The following is a 20708-nucleotide window of genomic DNA, read 5'->3' on the forward strand; positions in this document are numbered from 1 at the left end:
AGCCAGTAAGTAGCTCTGAGTCTCCACCTGAGTCTCAGCTCCTGGCACCTGTCAGGAAGGAAGGAGGGATTCTCTGAGTCTGAGACAAGATCTGAGTGTGTGGGGAGCCATGATGCTGGTTCAGGTCTTGGTCTCAGAGACGGAAATTTTTAGAGAAAGGAGGGTTGGATGAGGTGGGGGCTATTCCAGGAGGTTCAAGAATGCCCAGAATCCCATCATTTTCCATCTGAGGTTTCCTTACTCATAAAGTTCTAAGAGCAAGGATGGAAGGAGAAAAAAAAATGGACCTGCCAATGACTGTGCATCTCTCTCTTCAGGAGCCAAGGGCCAGATTGTATCTCCTGCTGTTCCTCTCTGTGGCCACCAGAGGGCCGAGTACGGGTAAGTCTCTCAGGAGCAGCAGTTTGATCAGCTACCCAGGTGTGCAGAGGAGCAGAAATAGAGCTGGGCTGGATGCTGGAGTCCTGGTCCAGAGGGGGCGTCATGGAGATGCAGTCAAGTCACACTTTGCAGCCAACTTGAGCTGCAGTCTGAGTGTTGATAGCTTGTCTCTGCAAGGTTCCTGGGGCCCCGGTCTGTGCCTCTGTGTGGCTGAGGGGGCTCAGGGGAGCCGTGGTGAAGACTGTGCTTCCTTTTAGCTACTCTGGCTCATATGGCCTTGGCCTCTGGGTTCCTGGAGGGAGCTGGTGAGGGTTGTGCCAAGGAGGTGAGGGTTGTGCCAATGTGTGGTACCCATTCTCACAAGTCCATTGGTCAAGGTGGGCATAATGATATTAATAGTTTTCATTTTTAATTAGTGGAGCAGAACAATGCAAGTGTAAAGCCTTACTAGATCGGGAGTCAGTTAGTCTTAGCAGAGAGGACCCTGACCTCTGTGGCCTCACAGTCCAGTGATGAGCTGGTGAAGTGGGCAGGGGCTGAGAGTTGATGCCCTGGAAGGTTGGCGTTGAGCGGCTCCAGACTAATAATGAGAATTATCTTTCATCCTCTAGCAGTGTCCTGTTCTCCTGAGATGTTTTGGGAGAGTAAAACCTGTGTCCCTTTGCGGTCTTTCCTGCCTCAAAGCTGCAAGGAAATCAAAGAAATTTGTAGTGAAACAGGTGGTAAGTAATAAACCAACCTCGTACCCTCTTGTTTTAGGCACTTTTAAGCTGAACAGATCCGCGTCATGGAGACGAGGAAGAGTGTGCCTATCTCTTCTGTCTTCTCTGACTCCAGCTTCCAGCCAAGGTTATTTCCAGTGGGAATACTGAGGGTTTTCTGTCCAACCCAAGGACAGCAAACATGATCTTGTGAACACAAAGAGAAATGCAGTGTTCCTAGTGACTCTTAAGGTGGTGGCAGGAGCAATGATGGGTCTAAGATTTTCATTTTCCCCTTCTTGTAAGCTGAAGATTTTGCCAGTCACAGTGTCACAGATGCTGGTAGAAAATGTGAAATTCCTAACAGTGAGACAAGAAAATTCATTATTCACATTCATAGCAGTAGTCAGAGTATCAGCATTTTCTTGTGCTGGTTTCCTGAGCCTCAGTCCCAACAGAATGATGGGAAGAGGGCCAGGAGACAGCTGCACGGGTAGTTTGTTTGCCAAGCGGGCCGACAAATTGGGCTTGTCAAGAAACAACCACCATTTTTTCCATCAGAGAATTTATTCTCTCAAGGGCTGGGTCCAGGAGAGGAACTCTGTACCTAGGAAATCTGAATCTCATGGCAGTGACCATGCCTGCCCTTTGCTCTGAGTTGCAAAGGCCACATCCTGATGTAGACTTGAGATGTGGTCAGGAGCTGATTTCTGGACTCTCCTGGTCAGAAGGAGGCTCCGTCCAGAGGGACATATCATCTCTGTCTTCTAAGGATTTAGTTTTTGGAAAGGTAGCATGGAACAAAGGCAGTTAGTGTCCACAGAGAATTGTCCTCAACAAGCGGGTATTTGTGGGAGCCTTCAGGATGCATTTCTGAATTACCAGAGTCTTTCTGGTTGTGGGTCTGAGATGGACCCTGTGCTCTAGACATATGGTCTCTGACTGGTTCCCTCTGCAGATGGCCTGTATCACCTCCGCACTGAGAATGGTGTTGTCTACCAGACCTTCTGGGGGTGGTGGCTGGACCCTGGTGGCCAGTGTGCATGAGAACCGCATGCTCGGGAAGTGCACGTTGGGCGATTTCTGGTCCAGTCAGCAGGGCAACAGGGCTGACTACCCAGAGGGGGACGGCAGCTGGGCCAATTACAACACGTTTTGATCTGCAGAGGCGGCCACCAGTGATGACTACAGGGTGGGTGGCACTGAGCACCCAGCTGAGAAAGGGTAGGGAGCGGGGTGTGGCTGGAGCAGAGCATGCAGAAGGGAGGGTGGGAGATGGGGATGTGGAGGTGGGGCTGGAGAAGAAGAAAGACAGAAGTCTGTGCTTTGAATCCCAATCTCTTGGAACCAAGGCTGTTTGGGTGGTGGGGCCTCATTGTCTACTGGAGATGGGGGTATCTGAGCACTGCTGGGCACCTGCCCCCCCTGGAGACCTGAGCTCTCAGCTCAAGGGAGGGCTGTGTGTGAGGGTCTTTGGCTGGTGGCACCTCCTGGGTCAGTAAACCTGAGTGCGTCTCCCTCTGCAGAACCCTGGCTACTACGACATCCAGGCCCAGGACCTGGGCATCTGGCACGTGCCCAACAGGTCCACCCTGCAGCACTGGAGGAACAGCTCCCTGCTGAGGTACCACACCGATACTGGCTTCTTCCGGAGACTGGGACAGAATCTGTCTGGACTCTACCAGGTACATGGGGCTGCTGGCTGGGGGTGGGGGCACTACCTTTGGTGGACAGAGAGCCAAGTGTTTGGGGTGAGGAGTATGTCTGCTCTGAGTCCCTGATCACTAGCAGATACTCATGCTTGGCTGTTTCTTCCACCTGTGGGTCAGCTGAAATCATGTGCTACCTCTGCTGGGCAAGAGAAGAAGCCTTAGGGGAGGAGAGAGGGTGAAGGACAAGGGTCTTGAGGCTGGGCTAAGGGCAGGGAGAAGGACTCACTATTATTCAGGCTGATTTCTGCAGAATAACACCTGAGGGCTCTGAATCCCTTATTCCCAATGTGGCAGCTTTTTTCCCTGTCCTCACACAAGCTGCATTTTGGGTCTCTGAAGAAATATCTAGTGAAGTACAGAGCAGGGAGTTGTCAGACTGACAACGGCCCAGCCATTCCTGTGGTCTATGACTCTGGTAATGCTGAGAAAACTGCATCTTATTACTCACCATATGGTCAGTGTGAATATCTATCTCCTTCCAAACCCCATTCATCAGTTCTTTCCTGCTCTCTTGGAGGAAATTATAAATCACAACAATGATCAGTTTCTAGCATTTACTGAACACTTATCAACACAGTGTCTCTCTCCTTTCCAGGAACTTGACCTTGTTCTGTGTCATTTAATCATCATGAGAAAAGTATGAAGTTAAAATTCTTATCCTCTCCATTCTACAGGATGTAAACCCAGGCTTCTTAACCAACACCCTGTATGATTCTTAGAATAGTAAAGACTAGGCTAATATTCCCTGGTGAGAGCAACTATCAAAGTGGTGAAGAAAATTTTTTTTTTTTATGATGGATAGACATTAAAGAAGACATTTTTTCAGGTAATAAATCCATAGAACATAAGTTGTTGGTGCGAAAATAAGAGCCATCACCTTTAAAAAATTTATTTATTTTTTAATTGAAGGATAATTGCTTTACAGAATTTTGTTGTTTTCTGTCAAACTTCGACATGAATCAGCCATAGGTATACATACATCCCCTCTCTCTTGAACATCTGAAGAGGTTCTCCCTCCCATCTCCCTCCACATCCCACCCCTCTACGTTGATACGGAGCCCCTGTTTGAGTTTTCTGAGACATACAGCAAATTCCCATTGGCTATCTATTTTACATATGGTAATATAAGTTTCCATGTTACTCTCTCGATACCTCTCACCCTCTCATCCCCTCTCCCCATGTCCATAAGTCTGTTCTCTATGTCTGTTTCTCTACTGCTGCCCTGAAAATAAATTCTTCAGTAGCATCTTTCTAGATTCTGTATATATGTGTTAGTATAATATGTTTATCTTTCTCCTTCTGACTTACTTCACTCTGTGTAATAGGCTCTAGGTTCATCCACCTCATTAGAACTGACTCAGATGTGTTCCTTTTTATGGCTGAGTAATATTCCATTGTGTATATGTACCAAAACTTCTTTATCCATTCATCTGTCGATGGACATCTAGGTTGCTTCCATGTTCTAGCTATTGTAAATAGTGCTGCAATGAACAATGGGATACATGTGTCTTTTTCAATTTTGGTTTCCTCAGGGTATATGCCTAGGAGTAGAATTTCTGGGTCATATGGTGGTTTTATTCCTAGTTTTTTAAAAAGAATCTCCATACTGTCTTCCATAGTGGTAGTATTAATCTACACTCCCACCAACAGTGCCAGAGTGTTCCCTTTTCTCCAAACCCTCTCCAGGATTTACTGTTTGTAGATTTTTTGATGATGGCCATTCTGACCAGTGTGAGGTATTATCGCCTTGTAGTTTTGATTTGCATTTCTCTAATAATGAGCGATGTTGAGCATCTTTTCATGTGTTTGTTAGCCATCTGTGTGTCTTCTTTGGAGAAATGTCTGTTTATGTCTTTTCCCACTTTTTGATTGCGTTGTTTGTTTTCCTGGTATTGAGTTGTATGAGCTGCTTGTATATTTTGGAAATTAACCCTTAGTCAGTTGTTTCATTTGCACTATTTTCTCCCATGCTGAGAGTTATCTTTTCACCTTGCTTATAGTTTCCTTTGCTGTGCAAAAGCTTTTAAGTTTAATCAGGTCCTACTTGTTTCCTTTTGTTTTTATTTCCATTACTTTAGGAGGTGGGTCATAGAGAATCTTGCTTTGATTTATGTCATTGAGTGTTCTGCCTATGTTTTCCTCCAAGAGTTTTTTTTTTTCCCCCAAAGTAATGTATCATATTTATTACTGGTCTCAGACTGATAGTGAGGAAATAAGAAACATCAGGAGCCAAGCATTATAGTAGTGATGTTCTCACTGTGATATGGCTGCTTAAATAAGTGATCTTAACATGTGTGCCACTTGTTATGTGAGGCTTCTTATAGACCCAGCTTGGTTCTTCTCCAATGTCTTCTCTTGGAGTTGTACCTAATTTTATTGCCAGTTTTCATTCGAATCCATTGAGAAATGGGACGATTCTGCTTTTGCTTCTTGGCCAGGAATCGCTTGATCCTGAAAGTCTTGTGAGAAGACATGGTGCGGACAGAACTCAACCGCACATAGGATGGCGGAGAAGAGAAAAGAGCCCTCCAAGAGTTTTATAGTTTCTGGTCTTACATTTAGGTCTTTAATCCATTTTGAGTTTATCTTTGTGTATGGTGTTAGGAGGTGTTCTAATTTCATTCTTTTACATGTAGCTCTCCAGTTTTCCCAGCACCATTTATTGAAGAGACTATCTTTGCCCCATTGTATATTCTTGCCTCCTTTGTCAAAAATAAGGTACCCATAGGTGCATGGGTTTATTTCTGGGCTTGCTTTCTTGTTTGATTGGTCTGTATTTCTGTTTTTGTGCCAGTTACCATACTGTCTTGATGACTGTAGCTTTGTAGTATAATCTGAAGTCAGGAAGGTTGATTCCACTAGCTCCATTCTTCTTTCTCAAGACTGCTTTGGCTAGTCGGGATCTTTTGTGTTTCCATATAAATTGTAAATTTTTTTGTCCTACTTCTGTGAAAAATGCCATTGGTAATTTGATAGGGATCACATTGAATCTGTAGATTGCATTTGGTAGTATAGTCGTTTTCACAATATTGTTTCTTCCTACCCAGCAACATGGGCTATCTCTTCATCTGTTTATGTCATCTTTGATTTCTTTCATCAGTGTCTTATAATTTTCTGTGTACAGTTGTTTTATCTCCTTAGGGAAGTTTATTCCTAGATATTTTATTCTTTTTGTTGCAATGGTGATTGGGATTGATTTCTTAATTTCTCTTTATGATTTTTCATCATCAATGTATAGGAATGCAAGTGATTACTGTGTATTAATTTTGTATCCTGCAACTTTGCTAAATTCACTGATTAGCTCTAGTAATTTTCTGATAGTATCTTTAGGGTTTTGTATGTTAGTATCATGTCATTTGCAAACAGTGTGAGGTTTCCTTCTTCTTTTCTGATCTGTATTCTTTTTATTTCTTTTTCTTCTCTGAGAGCTGTTGCTTTTTTACATTTACTATTTCAACGAGAGCAGGTAATGGTGCGTGCATGTGTGCATTCCTACTAAGTTGCATCAGTCATGTCTGATGCTGTGTGACCCTCTGTCCATGGGGCTTCTCCAGACAAGAATGCTGGAGTGCGTTGCCATGCCCTCCTCCAGGGGATCTTCCCAACACAGGGATCAACCCATGTCTCTTATGTCTCCTGCATTGGCAGGTGGGTTCTTTACAATTAGTGCTACCTGGCAAGCCCCAGGTAATGGCAGGTAGGGCAAATAAAGTCATGATAATTGGATGAGAAGTGTGCTAGCAGAAACTGATGGCCACTTCTGATCATTGTGTATTCCTGCTGAACTTCTGGAAGTCTTCTACTGTTATCTTCTTCTACAGTTATATGAGCTTTAGGCAGAAAAGTGACCTCTTGTGACCTGAGCCTTGGTCCTCTTGACCCAGATGGAGGGAGAGTCTCTTCTAGCCAAGTTCAGAGCCAGTATGTAGCAGCCACTCTCTAGAGGTGGCTCCAATTCCCACAGATTGGAGTGCTGAGCTGTAACCTGATCTGTTGACTTAGGGAATTCCTTGGCTAGTCAAGGGCTTCCCTGGTAGCACAGACAGGTAAAGAATCTGCCTGCAATGCAGGAGACCTAATTTTCATCCCTGGGTTGGGATGATCCCCTGGAGAATGGAATGGCAACTCACTCCAGTATTCTTGCCTGGAGAATCCCCATGGACAGAGGAGCCTGGCAAGTTCCAGTCTTCCTCTGTAGCCTGGCAGGTTACAGTCCATAGGTTCACAAAGAGTCGGGCATGACTAAGAAACTAACAATTTCAGTTCATTTTGGGTTTGTCAAAGATATTTCCAGTTTGTCCTTTTATTACTTGGCCCTTCCTCTCCCTCTTCCTTCCCAGGAGAATTTGTTGCAGAATTTTTCCCGTTCAAGGTGTTTAATAATGAGAGAGCAGCCCTGTGTGCTGGGATGAGGGTCACCAGCTGCAACTCTGAGCTCGTGAGTTTTGATAAGTTACATGGTCTGTCCATGTGTATGTGTCTGTATGAACATAGTTTTTACATTGTTACTACTATTTTTTAATTGAGATGCCGTTGATATATAACATTGTGTTAACTTCAAGTGTATGCCATAATAATTCTATATTTTAATATATTGTATGTGATCACAGTAAGTCTAGTCCACACCCATAAGAACATATAGTCACAAATTTTTTTCTTGTGATAAGAAACTTTAATATCAACTCTCTCACAACTTTTCTTTGTACAATATAATATTATTCACTATAATTATCATGCAAGAATACTGATGTGGGTTGCCAAGCACTCCTCCAGGGGATCTTCCCGACCCAGGGACAAATCTGCGTCTCTGGCTTTGGCAGGAGGATTCTTTACCACTGAGCCACCTGGGAAGTCCCATTTGCATGAACCCCTGCAAAAATTGATTTCCTTAAAATACATGCTAGGATACTTACAAAACAATATATATTAGACATTCAAAGTTGACAGAGTCACTTTAAGGAACTCAGATGAAGTGGGACAAAGATATAAATGCATGATGGTAATCTCATGAGATAACCACCTGTGATAGCAACATAAACAAGGGGTCCTAGTTTATGAAGATGATCCAGCAACCAGAGAGTGAGGTGTGGACAGAGCCTTGAGGAATAGCACTTAGAGAATCAATTGAGGGGGAAAGGTGGGCTGACAGGGCTAAGAATTAATGTGAAGCAAGGTCAAAAGGAGTTCAAGAAAGTGCATGGTTTCACAGTCCACTGGAGGAGAGGGGTTTGTGGGAGGACAAAGCCAAGTAAGAACAGGACCAAAGATTCCAGAGGATTCGAAGATAAAGAGCTTAGTGGTGTCCGTAGCCAACCCCTCACTGTGTCTTCTCCCTGTCCTAAAGCACTGCATCAGTGGAGGAGGATTCTTTCCAGAGGGCAATCCTGTGCACTGTGGGGATTTCTCCTCCTTTGACTGGGATGGATACGGAGCTCACCGTGGTTACAGCTCCAGCCGGGAGATCACTGAGGCAGCTGTGCTCCTGTTCTACCACTGAGAGCTGTGTGGTGTGAGACACGGAAGCCCAGACAGTCAGAGAGGGAAAAATGGAATGTTAACAAGGTGGGGAGGAGAATAAATTGCATCACTTTGTGCTTCTAAGTTTCTCTGAATTCTTTTTGGAAATTGGCTGAGACCTAGAGGGTCTCATTATTAAAATAATGCCTCCTATTGGGTTTGATTTCCATTTTAGATGTTCTGAGTTTGGAACTTCAAGTCTTGGGTCCAGAACACAAGTTTGCCCCTCTTTCTTTGGACCCATGAAGGAGATTAAGAGCAGGGGAAAATCATTCCTTAATTTTCCTACCATACCATTATTGGTTAGTCAAATCAAACCCTCAACATAAACATCTGAAAGCAGAAAAGATAACTATTACTTAGATTCAGTAGGAAAAAATCAGATTGAGGTCACAACTGCCATTTCTTTTATTCCTCCAGCTTTGACAGTCAGGACAGTGTTCCTAAAATGATTCTAGTACTAATTGCAATATCTGTGTGTTGGGAAGGGTTATCACAACACCAAGCAATTCACTAACAACCTGGTGTGTGTCCTCAAGTCAACTCAATTTTGACCCAATCTACAGGAGAAATTCTCAGAGCCCCATGTGAAGGGCTCAGTCCTGCCAGTCTGCACCTTGAATCCTCCACTCCAGATACCAGTGGATGTGGAGGTGGCATGATAACTACCTGGATAGAGGCCAGGGCTGCTGTGAAACACCCTCCATTGCACAGAACCCTTTCCCCAAATGGAGAGTGATGTGATCTGAAATGTCAGCAGTGCTGTGGTTGAGCAACCCTGATAGAATGTTTTGTCTTTATTTATTTTTTAACACTTTTCACGTAGGTCAGTTTCATTTTGGTAGTTAGTACGTTCAACAGTTAAATAGATTTAAATAATGGAAGATGACTGCATGAATGTAACATTGATAACTAGTAGATATCCAATTTCACTAGATGCTAGATAATACAAAATTTAAAATCCTTTGTTTTGGTCACTGGGGTTCAGGGGAGGGGGAGTTAATCCTACTGGTCACAGGGGAATTCTGTTAAGTAAGACCCAATCTTCTGATATTCATTCCCAGAGGTTTCTACAGCTGGATGAACTTCCGACCCCACAGAAAGGCCAAGTTCGTGGCCTCTAGCAGTAATGCACTTCCTGTTTACCAGGACAGTGTTAGGTTCACACCAGAAACTGGTTGAATGTTGCCTACGCCAACTAAACTAGAGCTGTTGGTTTTTGCAGAAACAGATGCAGTGAAACCCAGATGATATTTAGCTGTAATGACCAAATGAGTGCAGCTGGTACCTAATATCCAAGCAACATTCACCCAAATGTCAAGATGAATTTCTTTCTGATAAACTGATCCTCCAAATTCTGTCCCCAGAATCACTGACATTGAATTTAGCTGGAAATCCCCAGTCCTGTAATGCACTGCAAAGTTATTCCTTGTCAGCTTGGATTTGTCACTGTCCCAAGTCATGGGCTGGAACCCAGAAAACCAGTCCTCACAGTCAATGACAGCTGAACTATGGATTGTAGGTCCAACAGAATCCAAGTCAGCATCAAACCAAAGTTTGCTCCAGAGTCTATAGACTCTCTTTTATAAGAAGACTTGATATTAACATTATTCTTTACCATGTTAGTGTGAGAAGGTAGTACCAAACTCAGATTCAAGCCTTCACAAATCTGCTCTTCATTTTAATGCAAGTCTGCTCTGAGTGTCATCAGTTGCATTGTTCTGTGATAGGTGATACAGTGTCTGTATTTGGTTCTAAGCTGCCAGGCACTTGACCTGTGTTTGTGTTAGATGATCCAAATGTTGAGAATGTTGTGTCAGTGCATGATTTTGTTTTCACATCCAGACAACCCCAAACCAATCCTTCCTTGAAAATTTCTCTGGCAGTTTTCCAATGACACCTCCTGACAGAGGAGTACACATCATTTACACACAGCTCACTGTGTAGATCTCAATGGCAAGCCTGTGAGAAGAGGTCATCTGGTGTCTACTGAGGGGGACGCTGCAGCCACAGCTGAGGCCGTGGGCTTGTTATGGGTTGGGTGGCAGCTGTCCTGGCTGGAGGGTGAAGTGAAAGCCTTGCGGTTGCTCTTGGCTAAACCTGATTTGTATGTTGTTTGTCAGCTACTGTTAATGTACAGTTGACTCTTGAACAATGTGTGGGTTGTGGGCACCAACCCGCCTGACAGTCTAAAATCCATCTATAAATTATAGTTGATTGTCTGTACCCATAGATCCTCTGTGTTTGTCTGTGTTTGTGCTTTGCATTTGCAGATTCAACAAGTGATGAATTGTGTAGTACTATATGATTTAATATTGGGGAGAAAAACCCCATGTGTAAGTGGATCAGTATCAGTCAAACCTGCTTTGCTCCAGGGTCAACTGCATTTGCTTTTTTTTTTTTTTTCCTGATATCTTTTCTTTTTTTCACCTCCTTATTAAATGTTTATTCCTTACTAACTCACTCCTGCTTTTCCTTCCTGCTTATTTCTTTTTTGTTCTCTACTTACTTTTGTTACCTCTTGCCTTATTTCTCTCTGCTCATGCCAAGGTGTTACTGAGCCAAACTTGGGTCTTCTGCCTTATGTGAAGGAAAACCTATCTACCGACACAGGGTTGCAGTGAAGGAAAATGCAGCGTTTACTGTAGGTGACAGCAAGAAGTTTGTGTAGCTAGCGCTCACCACCTCCAGCCCCCGCCCCCGGCCCCTGAACTCCTCATTGGTTTTCAGGGAAAAGGTTTTAAAGACAGGATGAGGAAAAATGTTGCAGGGTACAGGATCAGCTAGAGGACATTCTTCTGATTGGCTGTTGGTGAAGAAATTGAAAGTCAACATCATCAACCGTCTGCTTCCAATGATCTGGACTCTACTTGCTTGTGGTCAGCATAGGTAACTTCTTTTACCTGCTGGGGGTTTCAATATCTGCAAATCATCTTGAAGAGTATGACTCAGAAGGAATTTGCCATCTGGAAGGAATATGTCTGGAGTCCTGACAAAATTTTAATTCTTATGGAAGTTGGTGAGTCCGTAAGTATTTGCTTTTTAAAATTCATTAAATGGTACAATTCTATTTTATATCCTTCTCTGTATGTGTGTTAATTTTTTTACAATGAAATTTTCTTTTTAACAATAAAACATAAGGAGGTCACTTGGAGACGCTCCCCACTTGTGATGTGGGGAGGGGGCAAGGTTTTCCTCCACATTATTCTCTGTCTATGCACACACATACTGTCATTTTTTTGGCCTAATGTGCATTTTGAATTCTGTTGACACGGACTGCTCATTGGTGGTGCATCTAAATTCACAAAAGCAATACTCTCTCAGAATCAATCAATTACTCCTTTTAATTCTTCCAACCCATTCCAGCATATCATCACACAAAATCCAGCCTCAAACTCCAACTTGTCTCCCTAGTTTGGGCTGTCCTATACTGGAAAGATCAGTTGGCTGCAATCACTACCTTCTAACATTTCCCTCACTTTCCCCAGCTTTTCTTTATGGCCAATGCTCTAACATTTCTCGCAGCTTCTACAGTTTCCTTCTTAATTTCTCTCCCTGATTCCTATTTTCTGGTGCACGGGGATGTTCAGTATGAGAGAAATTGATCTACAAGGCACAAGGGCACAAAATGGGAAAGGAAAAGGTGGAGAGGGCAAGCACCAAGGCGTTCAAGCAATCCCACTAACCAGTAGCAATGGGTCACCCTTCCTTTCACATATGTGAGCAATTTGATTCTAAAGCCCATCCTGACATTTCTCCAGGAGCATTTCTGGGGTTATTTATCTTAGTTTGCGTCCTCCACACATGAAAACCTGAGGCAAAGATTAAAGCACTAACATTTCACTAGGGAGCTGCCAATTCAGAGAGGCGAGGACTAGGAAAAAATGGAAGCGATGGAGAAAATCATAGAAGCTATGTAATTTTTGATCATTTTGTCTGTCTCCTTATAATGATTCTGAAGGAGACATGGATGAGGCACAGGGCTGACCTGAAATCTCTCCTGAGTCCCATGGTGCATTGTCTAGAATGGGACAGTGAGTGGATGATGACAGTTGATACTATATGAGAAGCAAGGACAAGGGTGGACAGAGAAAGAGGAAGGAAGGAAAAGATGGAAGGGTTCAGGGGATAAAAAAAGCAAAGAGAAATAGAGGAAGGTGTCAGGAAACATTTAACAAGAGGCTTCCTGTGTGCTGTTTTGGATCTGTCAGGAACCCTCTGGCCGTTATTGATTCCTGAATATTCAGGAATTAAGAGGAGAGGCACACCTTTCCCGGGGCTGAGAAATCCAGGCATTTCTCATTACGGTGATAAGTACCCTCTTCCTTTTTATGAGCCACGTGGTAAAAGGTGATTGTTTGCAACTCTGTCTTTGATAGGGATCATCTTATGTTTTGTAAGTCTGGAATTTTAATCTTTGTCTTTGCTGAGAGTAACTACAGTATATATGCCCACGCCATGTTGATTAAAACACCTTTGCTCCATCAGAGCTTAGGTCCCTGTGTCTTTCTTTCTTTCTGTCTTTCTCTCTCTATATATATCTCTATTTCTGGCTAATTCCTTGGAGCGCGGAGGCCCGCTGAGCTCACTTTCTTGCCCGGGCTTCTAAGACCCTCTCGAGAAGGTGCACTGTGCCTTCACCCACTCGAGAGGGCGCCCGGTGCCTACGTGCAGCAGCGCGAGCTCTAAGAACAGGGCTCTATTGGCTTACCCGTAAACCAGGGGATATCAGCCTCTTTCTCTCTCTTGCTCTCCGGACCACCAGGTTCCGGTCCATTAAAGGACCAACAAGAAAGGAGAGTAGGAAGAGAGAAGGCAAAGTTGAGATCCTAGTAGGGGGGAAGGTCATCGAGGGAGGAGAGAAGGAGAGAGAAGGTCTTTAAATGTCACATGGGCACCAGGTGTGGTAGAAATACCCCCACCCCCCCATCACCAGAGCTCTGCTCAAATTGTGGACTTATGAGCAAAAGAAATGATTGTCTCTTTGTTAAGCCACTGGGTTTGGAGTGGCTTATTGTGTACCTGTATATAATGGTTCCATCTTCCATGGTTGGAGGTTGAGCCTGATGCTCTGGCTGATGACATGGGTATTTTCAGTGGGATTGTGGAGGTACTTGTGGTTTACAAGGGCCCTTGCTGGCAACAGTATGAGGAAGGGATTGGAAGGGGCTAACACTGGACACAGTGAGGATTAGGAAGGAGCAGGAGGCCATTTCAGGAATGCAGGCCTCAACCAGACCTTGGTCTATGGTCACCAACACCATCCCAGAGGATTAATTTGAAGCAATTAAGGCTGTTCCACTCTCCTGGCCAAAAGCTGATTCAGGAGGTGGCATAAGTCTTATCTCTGGCCAATGAGAAATGAGGAAAGGTGTGCTGGGCTTCTGGGAAATCCTTTATTTCTTCTGAAAAAAAGCCAGAGGAAGAGAATCTTCTTTTCCCTCTATATATGTCTTACAATTATAGATTATTATGGGTTGAATTGTATTCTCCCCAAATTCATACCAGAACCCTAACCCTGAGTACCTCAAAACATGACCGCTTTTGGGGGTTCAGTGCTTAAAGAGGTATAAAGCTAAAATGAGGCCATTAGTATGGGTCCAATCCACTCTTATTCATATCCTTACAAGAAGAAGCCATTTGGATATACACAGATCACTAGGGGGGCATGCAGAGAGTAAAGACCGTGTGAGGATACAGTGAGACAGTGGTCATATGCAAGCCTATGAAAGAGGCTTCTGAAGAAACTAGGCCTGCCAACACTTGACCTTGAACTTCTACCTTCCAGAACTCTGAGAAAAAAACATCTTCTGTTTAAGTTCCCCTCTCCCCACCAGCCCGTGGTGTTTTGTTTTGGTAGACCAAGAAGACTACTGCATGCATGCTGCTTAGAACACTGGTCGGCATTCTATCCTCAGGTAAAGGATGAGCCAGGATAGCGAGCCTGAGAGCACCTAGATCCTTGAAGACCTTGAGCTGGCGCTGAGTCAATCAAGCTTGACATTGCTTTGCCCCTGTAGTTCCTATTTCATGAGGTGATGTATTTACTTTTAAAGTCACTTTGAGATGAGTTTTGCATTAGTCCTAGCTGAAAGCATTATAACTGATATAGACCTGAACTAACCATGTGCTGGGGCAGTGAGACTTGAGGGTAGTGGTGTAGGACAGATTTAAGAGGAAGCAGGAAGTAGAATGAAATGGACACAGTCACTGGTTATGACTGGATGGAGGTGGTTAGGAGTGATGTCCCTAAGGCTATTTGTACCATTTCCCCAGATGCTTATGTGCCATCGGCTGTAGGTTATTCCTTAATTTCATACCACATAGGATGAAGGATGAAAGGTACAATGAAGTTAAAGATGTCAAAATATGAAAAGCTATGTCTTACAAGTAACAAAAGAACATACTTCAAGCATAAGATTTCTTTGGTGTTTTCTTCTTGGGTGGTGTCTTATTTTCCTTTATCAAGCTAGCTAGTATTTTGTGTAAATCAGTACTTTGAACCTACAAAGACAGAAAATGTTGGCTTAACAATAACAATAGGCTCAATCTTTTCTTAAGGCTTGAGATGTCATCAGTGGTATAATAAAGTTATATGGTATCACTGTAAAGGAACTGATTAACTATTATAGTGAAGGAAGAATCTGAGAACAGAAGAATGCCACTGGAATAGAAATGACTGAGGAAGCTTGAAGCATCAGGGTGGTTTGTACTGACTTATGCTCACATGCAGTTTCTTCATTTGCTCATCTGTAATAAATGTTCACTAGTTTCTGGGAAAATGAGAAGATAAAAGGCAAAGAAGTGTCTTTGTGTGAAACTAAAATTTATTTCAATTGAAGATTTTTATGTATTCTGAGATGATCAGTTCCAATTTTGTTCTTAAAGTATGTCCCCCCCCCCCCCCCCCAGGAAATAATGGTTGATGATGGTCCATTTTTAAATAAAAACATTTTTTTGGGGTGTTTTTTTAGAAAGAAAGACACAAAGAAAAAAAGCAAAGTCATCACCAGCTCTCATTAATCTTATCTTTATGTGTTTTGTTTGGAAAATACACAGGTCCATGAAATCCCCAGATCTGAACACTGTGCTAAGAAGTGACCTTCAATATGTGTCTTTTAGAGTCTGTGGAGACTCTAGAGAGAAAGCTCCCAGGGTCCACCTAGCTATCAACTCGCAGCTCCTGGACCCAGTTTGAGGGAAGAATGGGGGTCGATGTGCTGGAAGTAAGTGCTGCTAGGGTCTGTGAGTGTGGGAGCACGGATTATAGCCCAGAGTTGTGTGGAGGGCAAGGGATCCTTAGCCTCTGAGTCTTTGTACGGCTGGACAGGAATTGGAGGGTGCCATGTTAGTCACTCAGTTGGGTCTGACCCCATGGACTACAGCCCACAAGGCTCCTCTGTCCATGGAATTCTCCAGGCAAGAATACTGGAGGGCATTGCCATTCCCTTCTCCAAGATTGGAGGCAGAGACTGAGGAAAAAAAGGATCTAACCTGGCATTTCTGTGGGCAAGAATCCCTTAGAAGAAATGGAGTAGCCATCATAGTCAACAAAAGAGTCTGAAATGCAGTACTTGGATGCAATTTCAAAAATGACAGAATGATCTCTGTTCGTTTCCAAGGCAAACTTTTCAATATCACGGTAATCCAAGTCTATGCCCCAACCAGTAATGCTGAAGAAACTGAAGTTGAATGGTTCTATGAAGACCTACAAGACTTTCTAGAACTAACACCCCAAAAAGATGTTCTTTTCATCATAGGGGACTGGAATACAAAAGTAAGAAGTCAAGAGCTACCTGAAGTAACAGGCAAATTTGGCCTTGGAGTACAAAATGAAGCAGGACAAAGGCTAACAGAGTTTTGGCAAGAGAATACACTGGTCATAGCAAACACCCTCTTGCAACAACACAAGAGAAGACTCTACATATGGTTATCACCAGATGGTCAATACTGAAATCAGATTGTTTATATTCTTTGCAGCCAAAGATGGAGAAGCTCCATACAGTCAACAAAAACAAGACTGGGAACTGACTGTGGCTCAGATCATGAACTCCTTATTGCCAAATTCAGACTTAAATTGAAGTAGGGAAAACCACTAGACCATTCAGGTATAACCTAAATCAAATCCCTTATGATTATACAGTGGAAGTGACAGTTTCAAGGGATTAGATCTGATAGCCAGAGTGCCTGAAGAACTATGAACATTGTACAGGAGGCAGTGATCAAGACCATCCCCAAGAAAAAGAAATGCAAAAAGGCAAAATGGTTTTCTGAGGAGGCCTTACAAACAGCTTTGAAAAGAAGAGAAGCAAAAGGCAAGGAAGAAAAGGAAAGATATACCAATCTGAATGCAGAGTTCCAAAGAATAGCAAGGAGAGATAACAAAGCCTTCTTCAGTGATCAATGCAAAGAAATAGAGAAAAACAATAGAATGGAAAAGACTAGAGGTCTCTTCAAGAAAATTAGAGATACCAAGGGAACATTTCATGCAAAGATAGGCACAATAAAGGATAGAAATGTCATGGACTTAACTGAAGCAGAAGATATTAAGAAGAGGTGGCAAGAATAAACAGAAGAAGTATACAAAAAAGATCTTCATGACCCAGATAACCATGATGGTGTGATCACCCACCTAGAGCCAGACATCCTGGAGTCTAGCGGGCCTTAGGAGGCATCACTATGAACAAAGCTAGTGGAGGTGATGGAATTCCAGTTGAGCTATTTCAAATCCTAAAAGATGACGCTGTGAAAGTGCTGCACTCAATATGCCAGCAAATTTGGAAAACTCAGCAGTGGCCACAGGACTGGAAAAGGTCAGTTTTCATTCCAATCCCAAAGAAAGGCAATGCCAAAGTATGTTCAAACTACTGCACAATTGCACTCATCTCACACACTAGTAAAGTAATGCTCAAAATTCTGCAAGCCAGGCTTCAATATTACATGAACTGTGAGCTTCCAGATGTTCAAGCTGGATTTAGAAAAGCCAGAAGAAGTAGAGATCAAATTGCCAACATCTGTTGGATCATTGAAAAAGCAAGAGAGTTCCAGAAAAACATCTACTTCTGCTTTATTGACTATGCCAAAGCCTTTGACTGTGTGGATCACAACAAACTGTGGAAAATTCTTCAAGAGATGGGAATACCAGACCACCTTACCTGCCTCCTGAGCAATCTGTATGCAGGTCAAGAAGCAACAGCCAGAACGGGACATGGAACAACAGATTGGTTCCAAATCGGGAAGGGAATACGTCAAGGCTGTATATTGTTACCGTGCTTATTTAACTTATATGCAGAGTACATCATGAGAAATGCTGGGCCAGTTGAAGCACAAGCTGGAATCAAAATTGCTGGGACAAATATCAGTAAACTCAGATATGCAGATGACACCACCCTTATGGCAGAAAGCGAAGAAGAACTAAAGAACCTCTTGATGAAAGTGAAAGAGGAGATTGAAAAAGCTGGCTTAAAGCTCAACATTCAGAAAACTAAGATTACGGCATGTGGTCCCATATCTTCATGGCAAATAGATGGGGAAACAATGGAAACAGTGAGAGGCTTTATTTTTTGGGGCTCCAAAATTACTGCAGATGGTGACTGCAGCCATGAAACTAAAAGACACTTGCTCCTTGAAATAAAAGTCATGACCAACCTAGACAGCATATTAAAAAGCAGAGATATTACTTTGCCAACAAAGGTCCATCTAGTCAAAGCTATGGTTTTTCCAGTAGTCATTTATGGATGTGAGAGTTGGACTATAAAGAAAGCTGAGCACTGAAGAACTGATGCTTTTGAACTGTGGTGTTGGAAAAGACTTTTAAGAGCTTCTTGAACTGCAAGGAGATCCAACCAGTACATCCTAAAATAAATTGGTGCTGAATATTTATTAAAAGGACTGATGCTGAAGCTGAAGCCCCAATACTTTGGCCACCTGATGCGAAGAACTGACTCTTTGGAACAGACCCTGATGCTGGGAAAGATTGAAGGCAGGAGGAGAAAGGGACAACAGAGGATGAGATGGTTGGATGGCATAACTGACTTGATGGACATGAATTTGAGTAAGCTCCGGGAGTTGGTGATGGATTGGGAAGCCTGGCTTGCTGCAGTCTATGGGGTCGCAAAGAGTCGGACACGACTGAGAGACTGAATCGAACTGAACTGAACCAAGGGTTCCTGGTATTTCTCATATTGGCCACGGGCCACCAGAGGGCGCAGTGCAGGAAATTGTCTTCTGGAGCAACACGTCCTCCTTTCAAGTGTCAGTAATAGAAATGGGCTGGACTGCTGGTGTCTCTGGGGCAGAGGGGATGTCTTTCAGCTGCACAGAGGCCACTTCATGCTGTAGACTTGAGGTGTCTGTAGGCCGAGCACTGATTTCTGTTGGCTAGTGGGCAGTAGTGTGCTGGGTGAGGCAGGTCCTGGGTCCCAGTTCTGTGCCTCTGAGTGATTCTCAGAATGGCCTTCAGGGGCCTGTGTTAAGAACTGTGTCCCCTCCCAGTCTCTCCCCACTCCCGTGTGCTTGGTCTTGGGATTTCCAAAGGGATTTGAACGGTCTGTCTTGTGCCCAGGACTACTCTGTTTCCGTCCTCCCCACAACAAGAATAAGAATGGAATTTAGAAATCTCTTTGTTCATTGCCATTTATGCTTTTTTTTTTTTTTAAAGTAAAGTATGTTGCTAAATGTCATCTCATTTGATCTTCACTAATTTCTAAATCACTGTTTATTGGCTTCATTTTTGGCATAAACAGTCAGGTATGTTAAATATAATTGAAAGTCTCTTGACTGTTGTGAATAATGTTCATTGAACACTGGTATATAAGCATATGAGTGTCTGTATTCTTTCTTTCTCTTTTAAAGTTGACTCACATTTTTCTTTTGGTCACATTGAATGACAGGTGGTATCTTATTTCCCTGACCAGGGATTGAACCTGTGCCCTCTACAATGAAAGCATGCATGAAGTCTTAACCACTGTACCACCAAGGAAGTCTGAGACAAGGTGCTTAGCTGTGGCAGGTGACTCTCAAGATTTATTTCTTCTTCTTCCTCGGTCTTCAGCTTGTCCTTCTCCCAGTCAAAATGAGGCAGCTTCCCTGTCAGGGAGAACCTTGGATCTGATGGGGAATGATGAGAGTGAGGCCACTAAAAGGGCAGGTCTGTGCATTTCTCCTGCTTGTGCCAGCCTGTTCTCCATGGTTCCCTCCAGTCCTGGTCCAAAGCACGTGTGAGGTTCTGTGCACATGTGCCTGTGTGCATCTTAACAAGAGTGCAGGGGGCAGCTACACTCTGCTGTTGTGGGAGAGAAAAGCACATGAACGGCATGTGTGTTGCCCAGTGTTTGGCAGGACAGACATCCACACAAACACATAATTATAATCTGAAGCATCTTAGGTGTAATGGAAATATTACTGAGGGTCTACATGACACCCTAACTCTGCTGTGGTCTCAGGGGTGGTGACTCATGAAAGGTAACTAGTGAGCTGTGTTCTGGGAGCTGTATAAGAGTCTATGGGAAATCAGTACAATTTAGGTTGAGTGAATAGTCTATTCACTATTCACTTTGAATAGTCTATTCAAAATCATGACTGTTTCAGAGAGAGCATCTTATGGCAGCAACTTGGTTTTTAATTTTGGAGCATGGAATATTTGTTGGGTATAGGCAAGAGGAGATGCTGGAAGTATTAACAGGACCCAGGTGATAGGCGAACTTTTGCACGATGCCAGTGATTTTGGGCCTTGTGCTGTATTGATGCAAGTATTAAAGGATTTTAAAGGGAAGATTGACCTGTTTTTTTTGTTTGTTTGTTTTTACAAAGATCATGCTGGTATCACAATGGTGACAGGTCCCAGGGAAACAGACTAAGGACAAGGAGGTCAGTAATGAATAGATTCAGTAAACCACATGAAGGCTTGAGGTAGGCAATGCCCATGAAGAGGAATGGTGGGATTTGATGAATTCAAAGATTTTAAATTTATGAACAGTGGCACAGGGAAGATGGGAAGGGAAGAAATTTAGAATCACCACTTGATTTTCATTTGGGTGACTGAGAGTTTGGCTGTCTAGACAATGAACTGGTTTGGGATCAGCGAGGGATAGAGCTAACTGTTTTGGTCATGTGTGGAGTTGAGCTGGCTTGATGATATCCAGGTGGCTGTTGGATTTCTAGATTCAGCCCAAGAAACATCTGGACCAGAGAGAGCGATCTGGGGGCCATCAGTGAAATTTCCTGAAGCCAGGGCGGGGGTGGGTCATGCAATCTTTTAGTGGGGATATATGTCCTCTCGGGGAACGGTCTTGCTTGTTGTTTGGGTGAGGCATCCTGCACTGTGTGCCACCAGCATTAGGGTGACGCTGATCTTGTAATCAGGGGTCGGCCGTCATGGGAGTCCTCACTAATTATG

At 43.4% G+C, this 20708-nt stretch overlaps 1 protein-coding gene and 1 pseudogene across 1 annotated transcript; one reads left to right on the forward strand and one right to left on the reverse strand.

Annotated features, from left to right (window-relative positions):
- The first annotated feature begins 12 nt into the window (after positions 1-12).
- LOC133040056 (intelectin-2-like) lies at positions 13-8353 on the forward strand (annotated as a pseudogene).
- Positions 5082-5318, reverse strand: LOC133040054 (large ribosomal subunit protein eL39-like). Its single transcript, XM_061119799.1, has one exon. The coding sequence runs from the start codon at positions 5266-5268 to the stop codon at positions 5113-5115; it is 156 nt and encodes a 51-aa protein (XP_060975782.1). The 5' UTR covers positions 5269-5318; the 3' UTR covers positions 5082-5112.
- Positions 8354-20708: the final 12355 nt, after the last annotated feature.

This window comes from Dama dama, chromosome 20 (assembly GCF_033118175.1).
Source record: "Dama dama isolate Ldn47 chromosome 20, ASM3311817v1, whole genome shotgun sequence".
Classification (NCBI taxonomy): domain Eukaryota; kingdom Metazoa; phylum Chordata; class Mammalia; order Artiodactyla; family Cervidae; genus Dama; species Dama dama.

What these genes read in the sequence shown, in the direction of transcription:
- LOC133040054 (XM_061119799.1), bottom strand. Translation starts at nt 5,268, where the DNA reads ATGTCTTCTCACAAGACTTTCAGGATCAAGCGATTCCTGGCCAAGAAG.